This window comes from Cyprinus carpio, chromosome B9, assembly GCF_018340385.1.
Source record: "Cyprinus carpio isolate SPL01 chromosome B9, ASM1834038v1, whole genome shotgun sequence".
NCBI classification, from domain to species: domain Eukaryota; kingdom Metazoa; phylum Chordata; class Actinopteri; order Cypriniformes; family Cyprinidae; genus Cyprinus; species Cyprinus carpio.
In genome coordinates, this window is record NC_056605.1 from 33,776,201 (window position 1) to 33,790,890 (window position 14,690).

Below are 14,690 nucleotides of genomic sequence, written 5' to 3' on the forward strand. Positions count from 1 at the left end.
AGCACCATTTAGTTTGTTTTTCAACTAATATTTATATTAGATGTTTATTTTAATATTTTTTTTTTTATATTCTTCAGTTTTTTTTCCCATTAGTGAATGATTTTTTATATTTTTAGTTATTTTATTTCCAGTTAGTAATTTTAGTATTTAAACTTGAACTAATTTAGTTGCCAGACCAGCATGTCTGATCTTCTGCGTCTGTTTTTTCAGCGAAACGGCAATAGAGAGGAAAATACGTCATAGTCCAAACCACACGATTATTACAGGCTTCCCAGCCCACCGACCGATGAATTTCTATGACTTTTCCAGGCCTTCATGGTTACAGGATATTTGAAGGATTTTTGAAATCATTTCATTAAAGATTGCATTCAGAAAGAGCAGCTTCTGGCTATGAAATATTTCAGGGCTGAGGACATGTTCTCTGCTAGAAACTCCTTTTTTAAAATGTCCTGATCTGTCAGGTTTCTGTGGCTGTTTTGAATCTTTATTCTGGGTGTTGTGTGTTGTTTTTTTGTTTTTTGTTTTTGTGTTTTGATGTGTTTATGTTTATGTTGTTTCTTTTGCTTGTTTTTCTTTGGCGTTTTTGTGAAGAGGCGTCTGGGGTTAAAATGATTTGGGTCGACACTAAAGCACATCTTGATTTTCTTTGGTGACTGAATAATTGGTGAAACCTGTAGTAAATGAAGTGTACCTGTGTCAGGGTTTGTGTCTTCAGCTTCAGGCTCTATTAACACAAAGACAACATATGTAATGCTGCGTTATAAAGATAATGCATTGACTAACAGACTAACTGTTTATTCTGATTATTATTATCAAATGTAAATAAATGTAAAATGTATATATATTGAACATTGACATTTTGTATGCATTAAGCCAGTTAAAGCAGTTCATCAGTGATTTTACCACAGAAAACAAGGGTGCCTTTGCATTGTGCAAAAAACTATATTATTTTAGAATTATTGATGTACTATTTATTTTTATTCATGTTTTGAATAAGCTATTATTTTTATATTTTACAATTTTAGTTTTATTTTAGCAATTTTATGTGCTTTTGCTTTATTTTTATTTTATATTTATTTTATTATTTATTTTTTCCATTTAAGTTTTTATTTATTTCCAGTTACATTAACTTTGTTTCATCTTGTTGCCAAGGCAACATTCTGGTTTTCATTTTAAGTTATCTAATATTTATTTTTTTATATATATTTTTTCCAGGTAGTAATTTTAGTGATGAAAGGAGCACTTAAAACTTAAACTTTTCAGTTAGTTGCCAAGGAAATGTTTCCGTTTTTCATTCATTTTCATTAAAGTTTTTAATAAATATTTATTTTTTATTTTATTTCATCATTATTTCAGTTACTGAAAATCATTTTTAGTAGTTTTATTTACTTGCAGTTAGTTTTCACGGCTCGCCTGTGGCGGAGACGAAGGAGTGCGGAAACTAAGGGAATTAACATCAACAGTCTTTATTTATCAAAATAACAGGCAGGAACACACACACACATAGACCGAGGGGTTGACGAACAATACCGGACACTCGACATTGAAACACACAGGGCCTAAATTATGGGACTAATCATGAAAATAAATGGACACACTTGGAACTAATTAGGGAACACCTGCGACTGGAGCCGACACTGAAGTGGGCTCAGGGGCTGGAGTGGATATCAGGGACTGGAGCCGAAACTGGAGCAGGCTCAGGGACTGGAGCCGACACTGGAGCGGGCCAGTGGCTGGAGCCAACACTGGAGCGGGCCAGTGGCTGGAGCCAACACTAGAGCGGGCTCAGGGGCTGGAGCCAACACTGGAGCAGGCTCAGAGACTGGAGCCAACACTAGAGCGGGCCAGTGGCTGGAGCCAACACTGGAGTGGGCTCAGAGACTAGGAGCTGGAGCCGGACACTCAGGGACTGGAGCAGACACTCAGGGCATGGGGCTGGAGCCAACACTGGAGCAGCGCCAGTGGCTGGGGACTGGAGCTCAGAGACAGCAACTGGAGCGGGCTCAGAGACTGGAGCCGACACTGGACAGCTCAGGGGCGTGGCAGCCAACACTGGAGCAGGCCCAGTTGGCTGGAGCCAACACTGGAGATGGCCAGTAGACTGGAGCCAACACTAGAGTGGGCTCAGGGACTGGAGCCCACACTAGGACAGGCTCAGGGGCTGGAGCCAACACTAGAGCGGGCTCAGGGGCTGGAGCCAACACTGGAGCAGGCTCAGAGACTGGAGCCAACACTAGAGTGGGCTCAGGGACTGGAGCCGACACTAGGACAGGCTCAGGGGCTGGAGCCAACACTGGAGTGGGCTCAGGGGCTAGAACCGACACTGGAGCGGGCTCAGGGACTGGAGCCAACATCAGGGACTGGAGCTGACACTGGAGCAGACACTGGAGCAGGCCAGTGGCTGGAGCCAAAGTTGGTGGAGCCAACACTGGGGCGGGCTCAGGGACTGGAGCTGACACTGGAGCAGGCCAGTGGCTGGAGCCAACACTGGAGCGGGCTCAGAGGCTGGAGCCGACACTGGAGTGGGCTCAGGACTGGAGCTGACACTAGGACAGGCTCAGGGGCTGGAGCCAACACTGGAGCGGGCCAGTGGCTGGACCCAAACTGGAGGGGCTCAGGGACTGGAGCCAACATCAGGGACTGGAGCTGACACTGGAGCAGACACTGGAGCAGGCCAGTGGCTGGAGCCAACACTGGAGCGGGCTCAGGGACTGGAGCTGACACTAGGACAGGCTCAGGGGCTGGAGCCAACACTGGAGCGGGCTCAGAGACTGGAGCCAACACTAGAGTGGGCTCAGGGACTGGAGCCGACACTAGGACAGGCTCAGGGGCTGGAGCCAACACTGGAGCAGGCCAGTGGCTGGAGCCAACATCTGGAGCAGGCCAGTGTGGAGCCGAAACTGGAGCGGGCTAAGGGACTGGAGCCGACACTGGAGTGGGCTCAGGGACTGGAACCGACACTAGGACAGGCTCAGGGGCTGGAGCCAACACTGGAGCAGGCCAGTGGCTGGAACCGACACTGGAGTGGGCTCAGGGACTGGAGCCAACATCAGGGACTGGAGCTGACACTGGAGCAGACACTGGAGGACCAGTGGCTGGAGCCAACACTGGAGTGGGCTCAGGGGCTAGAGCTGACACTAGGACAGGCTCAGGGGCTGGAGCCAACACTGGAGCAGGCCAGTGGCTGGAGCCAACACTGGAGCAGGCTCAGAGACTGGAGCCGACAATGGAACAGGCTCAGGGGCTGGAGCCGAAACTGGGGCGGGCTCAGGGACTGGAGCCAACACTGGGCAGGTGCAGGGGCTAGAACCGACACTGGAGCGGGCTCAGGGACTGGAGCCAACATCAGGGACTGGAGCTGACACTGGAGCAGGCCAGTGGCTGGAGCCAACACTGGAGGGGGCTCAGGGGCTGAAGCCGACACTGGAGGGGGCTCAGGGGCTGGAGCTTACATTGGGGGCTGGAGCCAACACTGGAGCAGCCTCAGGGACTGAAGCCGACACTGGAGGGGGCTCAGGGGCTGGAGCCTACACTGGCGCGGACTCAGGGACTGGAGCCGACACTGGAGTAGACCCAGGGGCTGGCTCCCTCCATAGGAAAGACGTGGGAACAGCAGCCCTCTCTGGGCTTGATGCGGGAGTGGCCGGCGGGCTTGACTGAGGAATGGCCCGTGGACTTGACTGCGGGGTGTTTCTGGATCGAAGCCGGATACTCTCCAGACACCGGAGGATACCTGCCCTCCAACTCAGTCCAGTGGTGTCTGAGAGGTCCACGGGCCGATGGTAATTGGCCCCAATCCAGAACAGAGAGTTGAGCGTGAAGTCATCCGACAGCGTCTTGGCTGTGAGCCCGCAGAATTCCTTGGTGTACTCCACAAACGGGAGATACCAAAAACTGTTTATTTTAATTTTAGTTAGTTTTAGTAATTTAGTTTTTTTTTTTTTTACACTTTTTATCAGTTTTTTAATATGTCTATATAGTTTTTATTCCTTTTTATTTTTTAAGTTTTAGTTATTTTAGTATATCAATATATACTTTTTTTAAGTTGACTTTTTTTATTTTATTTTTAAGTAACATTTTTTTATGCTTTTAATTTGAGTTTTACTTAATAATTGCCCTGGTCTCAGTTTCAGCTTTTATTTTTTTCCAGTTAGTAACTTTAGTGTGTCAACTTATTTTAAGTAGCTGCCAAGTTTAGTTTTTTCATCTTATACAGTATCTATACTTTATTTTTATTAATATTTTTATGATATTTCAGCTTTTGATTTTTAATAGCTATATTTTATTAAACACATCTTACTCAAGATAAAATCACTGTAAAGTGTTTTAATTTAATGTCTGTATTGTTTAACCTGCAGGAGCTGCTGCCTTTTCTGCTGTTTCCTCAGGTGTTTCCTCAGGTGTTTCCTCAGGTGTTTCCTCGGGTGTTTCTTCAGGTGTTTCCTCGGGTGTTTCCTCAGGTGTTTCTTCAGGTGTTTCCTCAGGTGTTTCTTCAGGTGTTTCCTCGGGTGTTTCTTCAGGTGTTTCCTCAGGTGTTTCTTCAGGTGTTTCCTCAGGTGTTTCTTCAGGTGTTTCCTCAGGTGTTTCCTCATGTGTTTCCTCTGGTGTTTCTTCAGGTGCAGGATCTTCAGCTGGTTTTTCAGCATCTGCAGCTGAAACATAAAAATCTTTCAATCAGACACGTTTGTGGAAGCTCTCCTCACTGACCATAAATCACATAATCAGGCGCTAAATCTCCTGTGGCTGTGTTTTCAGCGTATATAATATCTATATGTTACATGTCGGGACAGTTCTGTGTTTCAGAAACATCCAGTGAGGGGCTTTATCAAGAACAAACTTGTTCTAGACCCTTATTTCAGCTTTAGAGGAATGCTTCATTATGAGGATTGAACGACACTTTACATGCAAGAATTCAAACTAAATTTAAGACTCTATTCACCGATAATCTTCTTCTCAAATTCACAAATGCAGGTTTGTTTCCACATGATACGTGAAAATCAGTGGTGTTTCCCATCACATGATTTCAGAGGTCACAACTTTCTCTAACATTCTTTAAAAGTTATATCAATATTAGGACAAAATGTTCTTAAAGTAATGTTTATGGAACATTTTTATTACATTGTTTAATATTTGTCATTTTTTGCCTACACCACAGTGTTCACATTCTCCCTCTTGTTTGCCGTTGTCCTTAACAGTTCTGTCTAATACGGATAGAAGTCTGTCTAATAATCCAATATAACTGTTAAACAAAGGAATTAAAAAAAGTAGTATAATTATTGCTTTTATATTATTAGTAATAGAAAGGCAAATATTATAATACTTTGTCATTTGCTGTCAGCATTCAGCAAATATGCATTTACTGTACATCATTTAAACAAATCTTTGAATGGCTAATGAAATTTAATTTCACAAACCTTGCAAACTTAGTTGGATCCAGTTGTGAGATTTTTGTAAAGTGTGCATTTGTATCCTGCGTGTTCTTTACTTGACTTTCAGTCTGTGCAAATTGAATGCTTTAAACATTAAATTCGAGATTTTAAATTATGCTGTGCTTTATGCATTTGCCCACTGTCATATTCATGTCATAGATTTTATGTTTTGATGATTAAATTCGAGATTTTAAAGTTACCTTGGCTTTATTTGGAAAAAATATGATTCCCCCAATGCACACGAGATTTTAAATTATGCTGCGCTTTATGTTTTTTTACAGTTTAATTTTTTTTTAATTTTAATTTTATAATTTATTGATTTATTTGTGATATGTTGTTTGTAGTTTAAAGTGTTTATTTTACAAAATAATTTTAAATCAATTTTCAAATGATTTCAAATTTCTAATATCAATTAAAATAAATATAATTATATGGCTTTATATCAGCCATTAGCCACCCCTGCTTTCTAAGATATCGGCATCGGCAGTCAAAAAAAAAAAAAAAAAAAAAAAAAACAATATCGGTCGACCACTAATTCTTATACCTTTATTAATATTTGATATACCCTCTAATAATGTTGAGAAATTTTCAAAATGTCCTTACGATGTTATTTGTACTTGATGAACATCTAAGAAATGCTTTTGTAAACTTTAAATAACGTTACAATCACATGGACATTTTAACTTCCTTAGAATATTAAAAATAAACATTCAAATGACGTTATATTTTTCTGGGCTACAAATAAAATTAGTTCAACATTTAAGAAACATTTTTGTAATCTTTAAATAGCTCTATAGTCTAAACAAAAAAAATTGACATTTTAATGTTTATAAAAATAAAATAAGTGTTGTTCAAATAAATGTTAATTTTGAGTAAAAATTACAATTAGTACAAAGTTTAAGAAACATACTTGTAACCTTTAAATTATGTTCATAAAGTTTAAGATTTTCATCCAATATTTGATTTTGGCTTTATTTCATTTACTAAAAATTATTTTTAATAGTGTTCTTTTTTGTTATCCCAGATAAAAACTCCACTTACTCGTGAAAAAATAAAAATAAAAATTGCAGTAAAATCACTGTAAAAGTTATAGAATAGTTTAAAAGTTTAAAACATTGGTTATTTACTCATCCTCATCCAGTTGTTTGCTATGCTTTCATGATCCAAACAAGCACTTTATTCCCAGTCTATTGAAGTTTTTGTGATGTTTTATGTGAAGAACCGATTAAATTTCAGTCACTATTGATAATCTTCCTCTCAAATCCCAAATGCCGTTTTGTTTCCACATGACATGAGAAAATCAACAGTGTTTCCCATCACATGTTTCCCATCACAACTTGAAATACACTTTTCACTGTATGCAAAGACAGAAGCTTCATGCATGCATCTTTTTTGTTTCAGGGAAGAAAATCAGTCGGGTTTGGAACTACATGAGGGTGAGTAAAAAATGTATGGCAATATTTGAAAGGTGAACTATTCCTTTAAACTTGGAGGAAATATATCTGATATTTAAATATCTAAGCAAATAAAACAAAAATGCAAGCATTTAATGAAGTCATGTTGATCTGTTTCAGCTCTGCACAGGTCTGGCAATAACAGACACTCAACTAGTTACTAAATCCAACTAAAACCTTAGAATCAGTGCCTTTGATAGTCAGTTTTAACAAAACGTTCACTTTCATGCTCTGAACAAAGATGAAGTTCAGAACAGGCCGTTCCTGAAGCCCAGACTTTTTTGCTCCATGCTTTACATTCGGAGAGAGCCAGAAATCACTGCCAACGCTTTAAAAATGGTGGGGAATCGTAATGATACAGGCACACATTTAAAAAAAAACCCTCATTCGATCGTATGATGCCACTGTTTGAGAACATTTTGAGGCCATTTTACAGAACAAAGTCTCTTCTGCTCACTAAGGGTGCATTTATTTAATCAGAAATACAGTAAAAATTGTGAAATATTATTATATTCTAAAAAGGCTGTTCTCTATGTGAATATCTTAAAATGTAATTTATTTCTGTGATCAAAGCTGAATTTTCAGCATCATTACTCCAGTCTTCAGTGTCACATGATCCATCAGAAATGATTGTAATATGCTAATATGCTGATTTCTGATTATTATCAATGTTGAAAAACAGTTGTCCTGCACAATTTTTGTGGTTTTTTTTTTTTTTTTTTTTTTTTTTCGGAAACTGTGATACATTTTATCTTTCAAGATTCACAGATTAATAAAAAGTTCAAAAGAACAGCATTTATTTGAAATAGAATTTATTTTTTCACATCATAAATGTCTATAAATTAATAATGTGAAACTTAAAATGTTTAAATAATAACTAATGTAGATTTTTCAAATTTTGTGACCTGCAGTGTATTCAGTTCAATCATTTTATATATTATTTCTATCACTGTTAATCTCATGTTGTGTGCTGATGCTTTCATATGTAAGTTGGAGATAAGATGATATCTCTTTCTCAAGGGTTAAATTTTCTATTGCTTTGGGATAAAAACACCTGTTGAATTCATGCTGGTCAGAAATCCTGGAGAAAATACACAACTAATGAACTCATTTCACCATCACTTTCTCCTCTGCCTCCATCTGCCTGATTGCTTACAGAAGAGTCTGTTAATGACTTGGCTTTGGCTTCAGACTTATTTCTGTTTAATCAGATAATGATGAAATCTGCTAAACAGACTGGATCCAAAAATCACGGCTCTGGCAGCAGGAAACATGACATATATGAATTCATGAAGGGTTTCATGATCACATACACACTTAATAATAAAGATAAAATGTCATAAGAACTGTTTTTGGTTCCTCAAAGAACCTTTCAGTGATCAGTTCCTAAAAGAAACATTTTTATCTTAATGTGAAGAACATTTTAATAATCTAAAGAACCTTTTACTGTAAAGAAACTTTTGTGTAATGGAAAGAGTGGAAGCATGCATGAATGTCAGTGAAGAACCTTTATTTTTAATAGTGTTTATTTAGATTCTTAAGGTTCATTTGTACTCTAAAAAGAAATTGAGAGAATTTACTACCACCGCTTAAATAAATGCATGGTTTTATAAAACTTGCGTAAATGCAGTTAATTAAACCTTATTACATTATTTTGATGAGTTCTTTTGACATCATAAAGTTGATCATTACATCTACTTAATATTGTGCAATTAAAAGTGTAAACTGACATTTAGCATTTAATTTTTTTATTTTTTTATTATTGTAGTAATTTAATGAACTTGTAGCTTGTCTTGATAACTTTGAAAAATGATGTGCAGTTGTGCTTTGTATAGCACTAGATAAGTAAATGTTGAAAGTAAGTGTTATCTTATATGTTTCTAGTGAAGGGTAAGAGCTGTTATATTTGAGTTTCTGTTATGAATTTATGCTTGTGTTTGGCTCCATGAAGGTTTAGATCACATTTACCATATGAGCAATGACTGCACTAATACCAGTGATAAACAATGGCTTAGTTATTTATTAAGTTTATATGAGTTACATTACAATTATCATGTGCTCTATGCGGTTCATTTTAACTGAAATAATAGATCAGAGTAATTGATTCCAAGACCAATGCTTAATCATGTTTTTGTGAGTAATCTACTTAAAAATGTGTGTAAACTTAATGCATTGATTTTATTAGAAGCTGTGGAAACATTGTTTTCAAATGTTTCATTTTTGAAAGGTTACAAAAAAGTTTCTTCCAATGTTCTACTCATTTATTTTTAACCCAAATATGTTATTCAAATGTTTATTGCTAAGGATATTAGTCCAGTTTTCTTTAGAGAAGCTGTTTTTTTTTTTTAGTTAAAGGTTATAAAAATGTTTCTACTAACTTTTTTTTCACCCAAAATGAAATGTTACCTGAATGTTTAGTTTTAATATTCTAAGCATTTTCTGAATAATGATTTTTTTTTATAATTATTATTATGTTCATCAAATACAAATAACATCATAAGGATCTCAATAACATCACTGTCGATCTCAGAACATTTTCTCTCAAAGTTATGAGAATGTGTATATTACATATTAATACAGTTAAACACGTTTTTTTTTTTTTAACATTAGTGAAAGTTTCTCAGTTATGATATGAACGTACTAATAAAGAGAGCACTTTGCAATCCTACAAACGATGGATGTGAAATCAATCGGTATCCACTATTAGCACCATGAAAATGATCTTGTGCTGCTAGTGATATGGTGTAATATCACCGTTCTCAACTGTTTTTCCTTCAGGACTCAGACAATACAATACCAGACCCGTATTTAATATTGCCCAGCTCGTATTTCCTTCTGTTTTTGGTTTTATTGATGGTTTCTGAGCATGAGGGCATAAACACTGTGACCATGTTGACTTCTGTCTGATTTGACTACATTTGCACACTCTCACAGTCTCTGACGTCAGCGATGAAGGTCGAGAGTTCTCATGATTCTTTTTACTTTTTATCCTAAACATGCATGATTTGTGTTTTTGTTTTTTGCATTTAGCATCAAGATCTCCTGCTGTAAATTCAGTTGCACAAAGTTTATCATCACCTTCATCAGGAACGGCTGATTCCTCTGGCACAAGGTCATCTGCTGGAGAATCTGGATATGAAGATAAAAAGGTAAATTAGCAACCCACGTTTATCATCTTTATCATCGGAATAAAAAAACGACACAGGTGCATGGCAGGTGATATATACTGGACCCCGTCAAACGGGTTGAGCTGAATAAACACAGTGTGAGATCTCTGTTATGAGAAACTGTAAAATAAACCTGACGTGAGAGCCGTAAAATCTTGCTGTTGCTCCGTTTTATTGCTTTGGCTCATCAGAGAGGGGTGTGGTCAGAGTTATTACAGCACAAGATATGATGGAAACGTGAAAAACAACAAAACAAAACAGGCTTATATCACGCGAGCTTTATCCTAAAGAACTAATAGATGCACAAATATCTGCTTCATTCATAAAACCGGTCATACGTTTGGTTTTCATGACTTTACTATTATGGATTCACTATATATTAGTACTAAATTGTTCATTAATATTTAACAATATACAGTATATCAACCAGTATGTGATATTTTATATTTTAAATTAGATATTGAATTGTGCATGCTCATTTTCCCTTATTTTTATATTTATGGTCATCTAAAGTCAGGGTTATTACAGTTTAATAAAACTTAAGCCATTAAAAGAAAATTCAACATACTTGAGATAAAATAAATGTTAACTAATATAAATAAAATGTAGAAAAACTTATTTTATTTCAGGTAGTTTCCAAGGCAGCTTTTCTAATTTTCCTTTTCAAGATGTATTTATAAACAACAAAAAATAGCAAAAAAAGTCAAATAAATAAAATTACTAAACTTACTAAATTTAACATGAAATCAGAAAATATAATGACAAAAAGTCATCAAAATATTAACAAATCCATTCATATGGAAAATGCAACTAAAAATTTGCAATTCCTTTTGAAAACTGTCCGGAATATCCTTCCATACATTAACAATATCTCAATGATATTAAAATACTTAAAATTAATGATTTACGGCACCAATAGTTTAAAATAACATATTTATTCCATGCACTACATTAAAATGTTGTGATGCATAAAGTCACTAGTTACATTTAAAACAACTGATTTTAGTTACTAGTGTTTTGTTTTTCACTTCTATCATAAATAGGATAATAAATGAGTTTAATGTGCCATTTATTGGTTATCAGTCATAGCATGTAAAGTAATTATCAAATGTAAAATGAAAGGTATCAAATGTAACGTAAAATAATTATTTTCAGTATTAATCAGAATTTTGATTTCAGTGGACATCCATCTAGCCTACTATTTTTCTAAAATGTGGGAAACTGATGCATCCAAACTCTTGACTGCTTGTCAACATTGTAATGAAGGAATATGTTTTGTGATATGATCTTAAACAGATGCATCTTCAGTTTCAATGCAAATGCAGTGGTATGTTTAGTCCACCATTGGTTTTGTTTGATTTATTAGCCGGCTCACTCGATGGACCTCCAGTGCTTCATGCATCATGTCTTCATATGCCTTTTGTGTTATAAAATGACGCAGATGCATTATGTAACACCTTCTTTCAAGGTTGTCATGTTTCAGCGGCTTTTGTGTCGTCGAATGGAGTGAAATCCTGCATGCATTTGCACAATTGCTAATGACTTAAATTATTTTTGTCTCTCAAGCTTTTAATTTCCACAGCCGTTCTTTTATTTGATGCCGTTGGCACAGTTGGTAGTTGTCAGATTAAGAGACACAAAGGAAGTTTACTCTAGAGCAGAGAGAAGGACAGTCGGACAACACACCTGTCCACACAAACACCAAACAAAGAGCTTCTCTCTGCGCAGCAGAATACTGAAATCCAGGGCTGTGGCCATGCATGTGCCTCGCTGCGTCTCTCAGATTTGGAGAGAGGCACGCAAACTCTCTCGGGTGCATCAAAAGCATCCCTAACTCCACCATATTCTCCATACAGGGTGTGGTCTACATCTGGGACTGGATTGAATTTCTGAGACTACACCTCAGTCTTTCTCAGTTTACAGCAGTGAGCGAAATGCATGTTCTCCTCTACATCTGGAGGAAATCTGACACATTAGCGATAAACAGGCCTGTAAATCACCAAAGATCATATTTAGATGGGATTTTTAATGACAGAAACTTTTTAATCCAGATCCCGAACATTTGGTTACATCCTGTAAACGTTTAAAAAGTGCGAAACATTAGGATGAAGTAATTCTGAGACTCTGAGCGGCTGAAGCTGTTAGTCAAGAACACAATGTACAAAGGGGGAAATGCAGTGAGCTGTGAAAAGCTGGGTAGGCTTTACAGCTTCAACAAGTCATTTCTGAGGGTTTTATTTTGTGACCAGCAAAAATTCAACCCAGACTGTATGGATTTCCAATCATGCATGTATAATAATAATAGTGCTTCTGTCTCAAACATGTGATCTTAGAGCTGACATACAGACTCACTCTATCAAAATCAGAGACATGTATGCTTCCCATTTCATCCAGAAGTCTCTCTTTATATACAAAATTAATACATTATAGAATTAAAATGTTCAATTTAAAAGTATACATCACTTCATGAATGGGTAACACTAAACAAGTGTTTAAACATAAAAAAGAGAAACTTTCAAATGTTAGTATCTCTTGTTAGTAATCTCTTAAATGTGATTTTAAACTAGTTTAAGTAAACCCTTACCTTGCATCTTGACTCCAGTCACGATTAAACTCCCAAGGACGAAAATCCACAAGCACGACCTCATTGTGTCTTAAATGAAAGCTAAACAGGGTCCGAAATGTGTTTCCACTTTTAGCGCGTGTAGACTGAGGTGTAAGTATAATTCGCGTGCGCTCGCATGTGCAACTTCCCCGCAAGCTTTTGTTGTACAAACTTTACTTTACTGGGTGTGCAGCTCTGAGTCCACCGCCCACCCACATGTGGGACTGACTTGTGTAGGATCCAATTGCAAGTCTGTCTCGCTGGTTTCTCACTGAAGTCTCATGCACGGAGGATGCACTGGGAATCCCTCCCTCGCTTGACACATATTATGACTCGACTAAAGCACATAGGTTTGCGTGCCGTATAGCGCAGTGCATGACGTTTCCGCTACTGATGCATTTTCTTTTTCCTTTAGAATTAGTGTTTAAATACACAGCAAGGTTTCTTGACCTCCATGAACATCCACCCAACCCCCCAAATAATACGTCTCAATATACGTTTCCTAAACGTTGAGAGGGAACGTAATGAATGGAGCTGGTTTTAAACCTAGCGAGCTGCCTACTTAAGCAGCGGCTTTGGGCTTCAGCGTTGGCTTTCAGCTCACTAGAAACCCACCTTTGCCTGAAGTGCTGGGCTTTTCAGACACAGCTCCATTCATCCATTTCGCACCTCTGGGGAAGTTCCCTCTTTAACGTTCAGGAAAGCTTTTTCCAGGAAGGCTTTTACTGTTGAACTTGAGCCACCCAGCGGGGGAACGCAGCAGCACGCACTCGAGTTCAGGAGTTGAATGTCATATCTGTCTTCAGGCACGTTTTGTTGCTCAAAACGCAACCTGTGCTAATTCTTTGTTTACACGGTTAACTTATCAGAAGGGCGCGGTGCGGATGAGGCTTGATCCGCTAACGTTAGTAAACAAACAGGACCAGTTTTTTTGAGTAGCCGACTCTGCAAAAAAAAAAAAAAAAAAAAAAAAAGAAAAACCTGTTGGGGTTACTTAAGTGATTGCTAGTGCATTTCACAACTAATCGCAAATAAATGGCAAGTATGTGAAATTTTGAGGTAGAAAAACTGAGTATTTTCTCGTAAAACATATTTTAATAATGATTGTTTTATCACTGTTGAAGGCTATTTTCACCTGGTGGTAAATACAGGTTCGCAAACAGAGACTGTATGCTGACAACGCAGTGCCAATATACACCTCATAGTTATTATTATTATTATTTATTTATTTTTAATCAGCATGTCTCAGTAAGTCAAGGGCGTGCATTTATGTTTAAACACGCTTGCAGACAGGAATTACGATAGCTTCCTGAGGTAACCATGGCAACAGTACGACTTGAGCGATTTATCGGCTAAAACCAAAACCTTGCGGATATTTGACACTTTATAGTTTTATATTTCGTAATCATGACTTAGTAAGTCAAGGGCGTGTATTTTCATCTAAACACGTTCGCAAACAGGAATTGCGATCACTTCAGGAGGCAACCATTGCAACAGTACACAACTTGAGCGATTTATCGGCTAAAACCGAAACCTTGTGAATATTATACACTTTATAGTTTTATATTTCATAAACATGTCTCAGTAAGTCAAGGGCGTGTATTTTGACCTGGCATTAAATAGGCCCCATTTACACTGCATGGTTCAAGTGACCCAATTCCGATTTTTTCCTCTCATGTGGCACAGATATTTTTGTGATTTAAAATACCTGTTTTCTATTTTGAATATATTTTAATTTATTCCTAATAATGAAATGATTATCTAAATTTGAAACTTAAAGTCCAAGTCAAAAATTAATCTGGTATTTAGGATTGGGCATTTGGTATTTAGGATAGGGCATTTTGTATTTAGGATTGGGCATTTTGTATTTAGGATTGGGCATTTTGTATTTAGGATTGGGCATTTTGTATTTAGGGTTGGGCATTTGGTCATTTAGCCATTTAGGATTTAGGATTGGGAATTTGGGGATTTAGGATTGTGAATTTGGTATTTAGGATTGGGCATTTAATCATTTAGCCATTTAGGATTGAGGATT

General features: G+C 37.4%; 1 protein-coding gene across 1 annotated transcript; it reads right to left on the reverse strand.

The window, feature by feature from the left end:
- Positions 1-163: 163 nt before the first annotated feature.
- LOC109067758 (endoglucanase-like) lies at positions 164-12,948 on the reverse strand. Its single transcript, XM_042730457.1, has 5 exons — positions 12,635-12,948; positions 9,962-10,012; positions 4,353-4,652; positions 565-724; positions 164-311 (listed from the first exon to the last, which is right to left on the reverse strand). The coding sequence occupies exons 1-5, from the start codon at positions 12,696-12,698 to the stop codon at positions 164-166; spliced, it is 723 nt and encodes a 240-aa protein (XP_042586391.1). The 5' UTR covers positions 12,699-12,948.
- Positions 12,949-14,690: the final 1,742 nt, after the last annotated feature.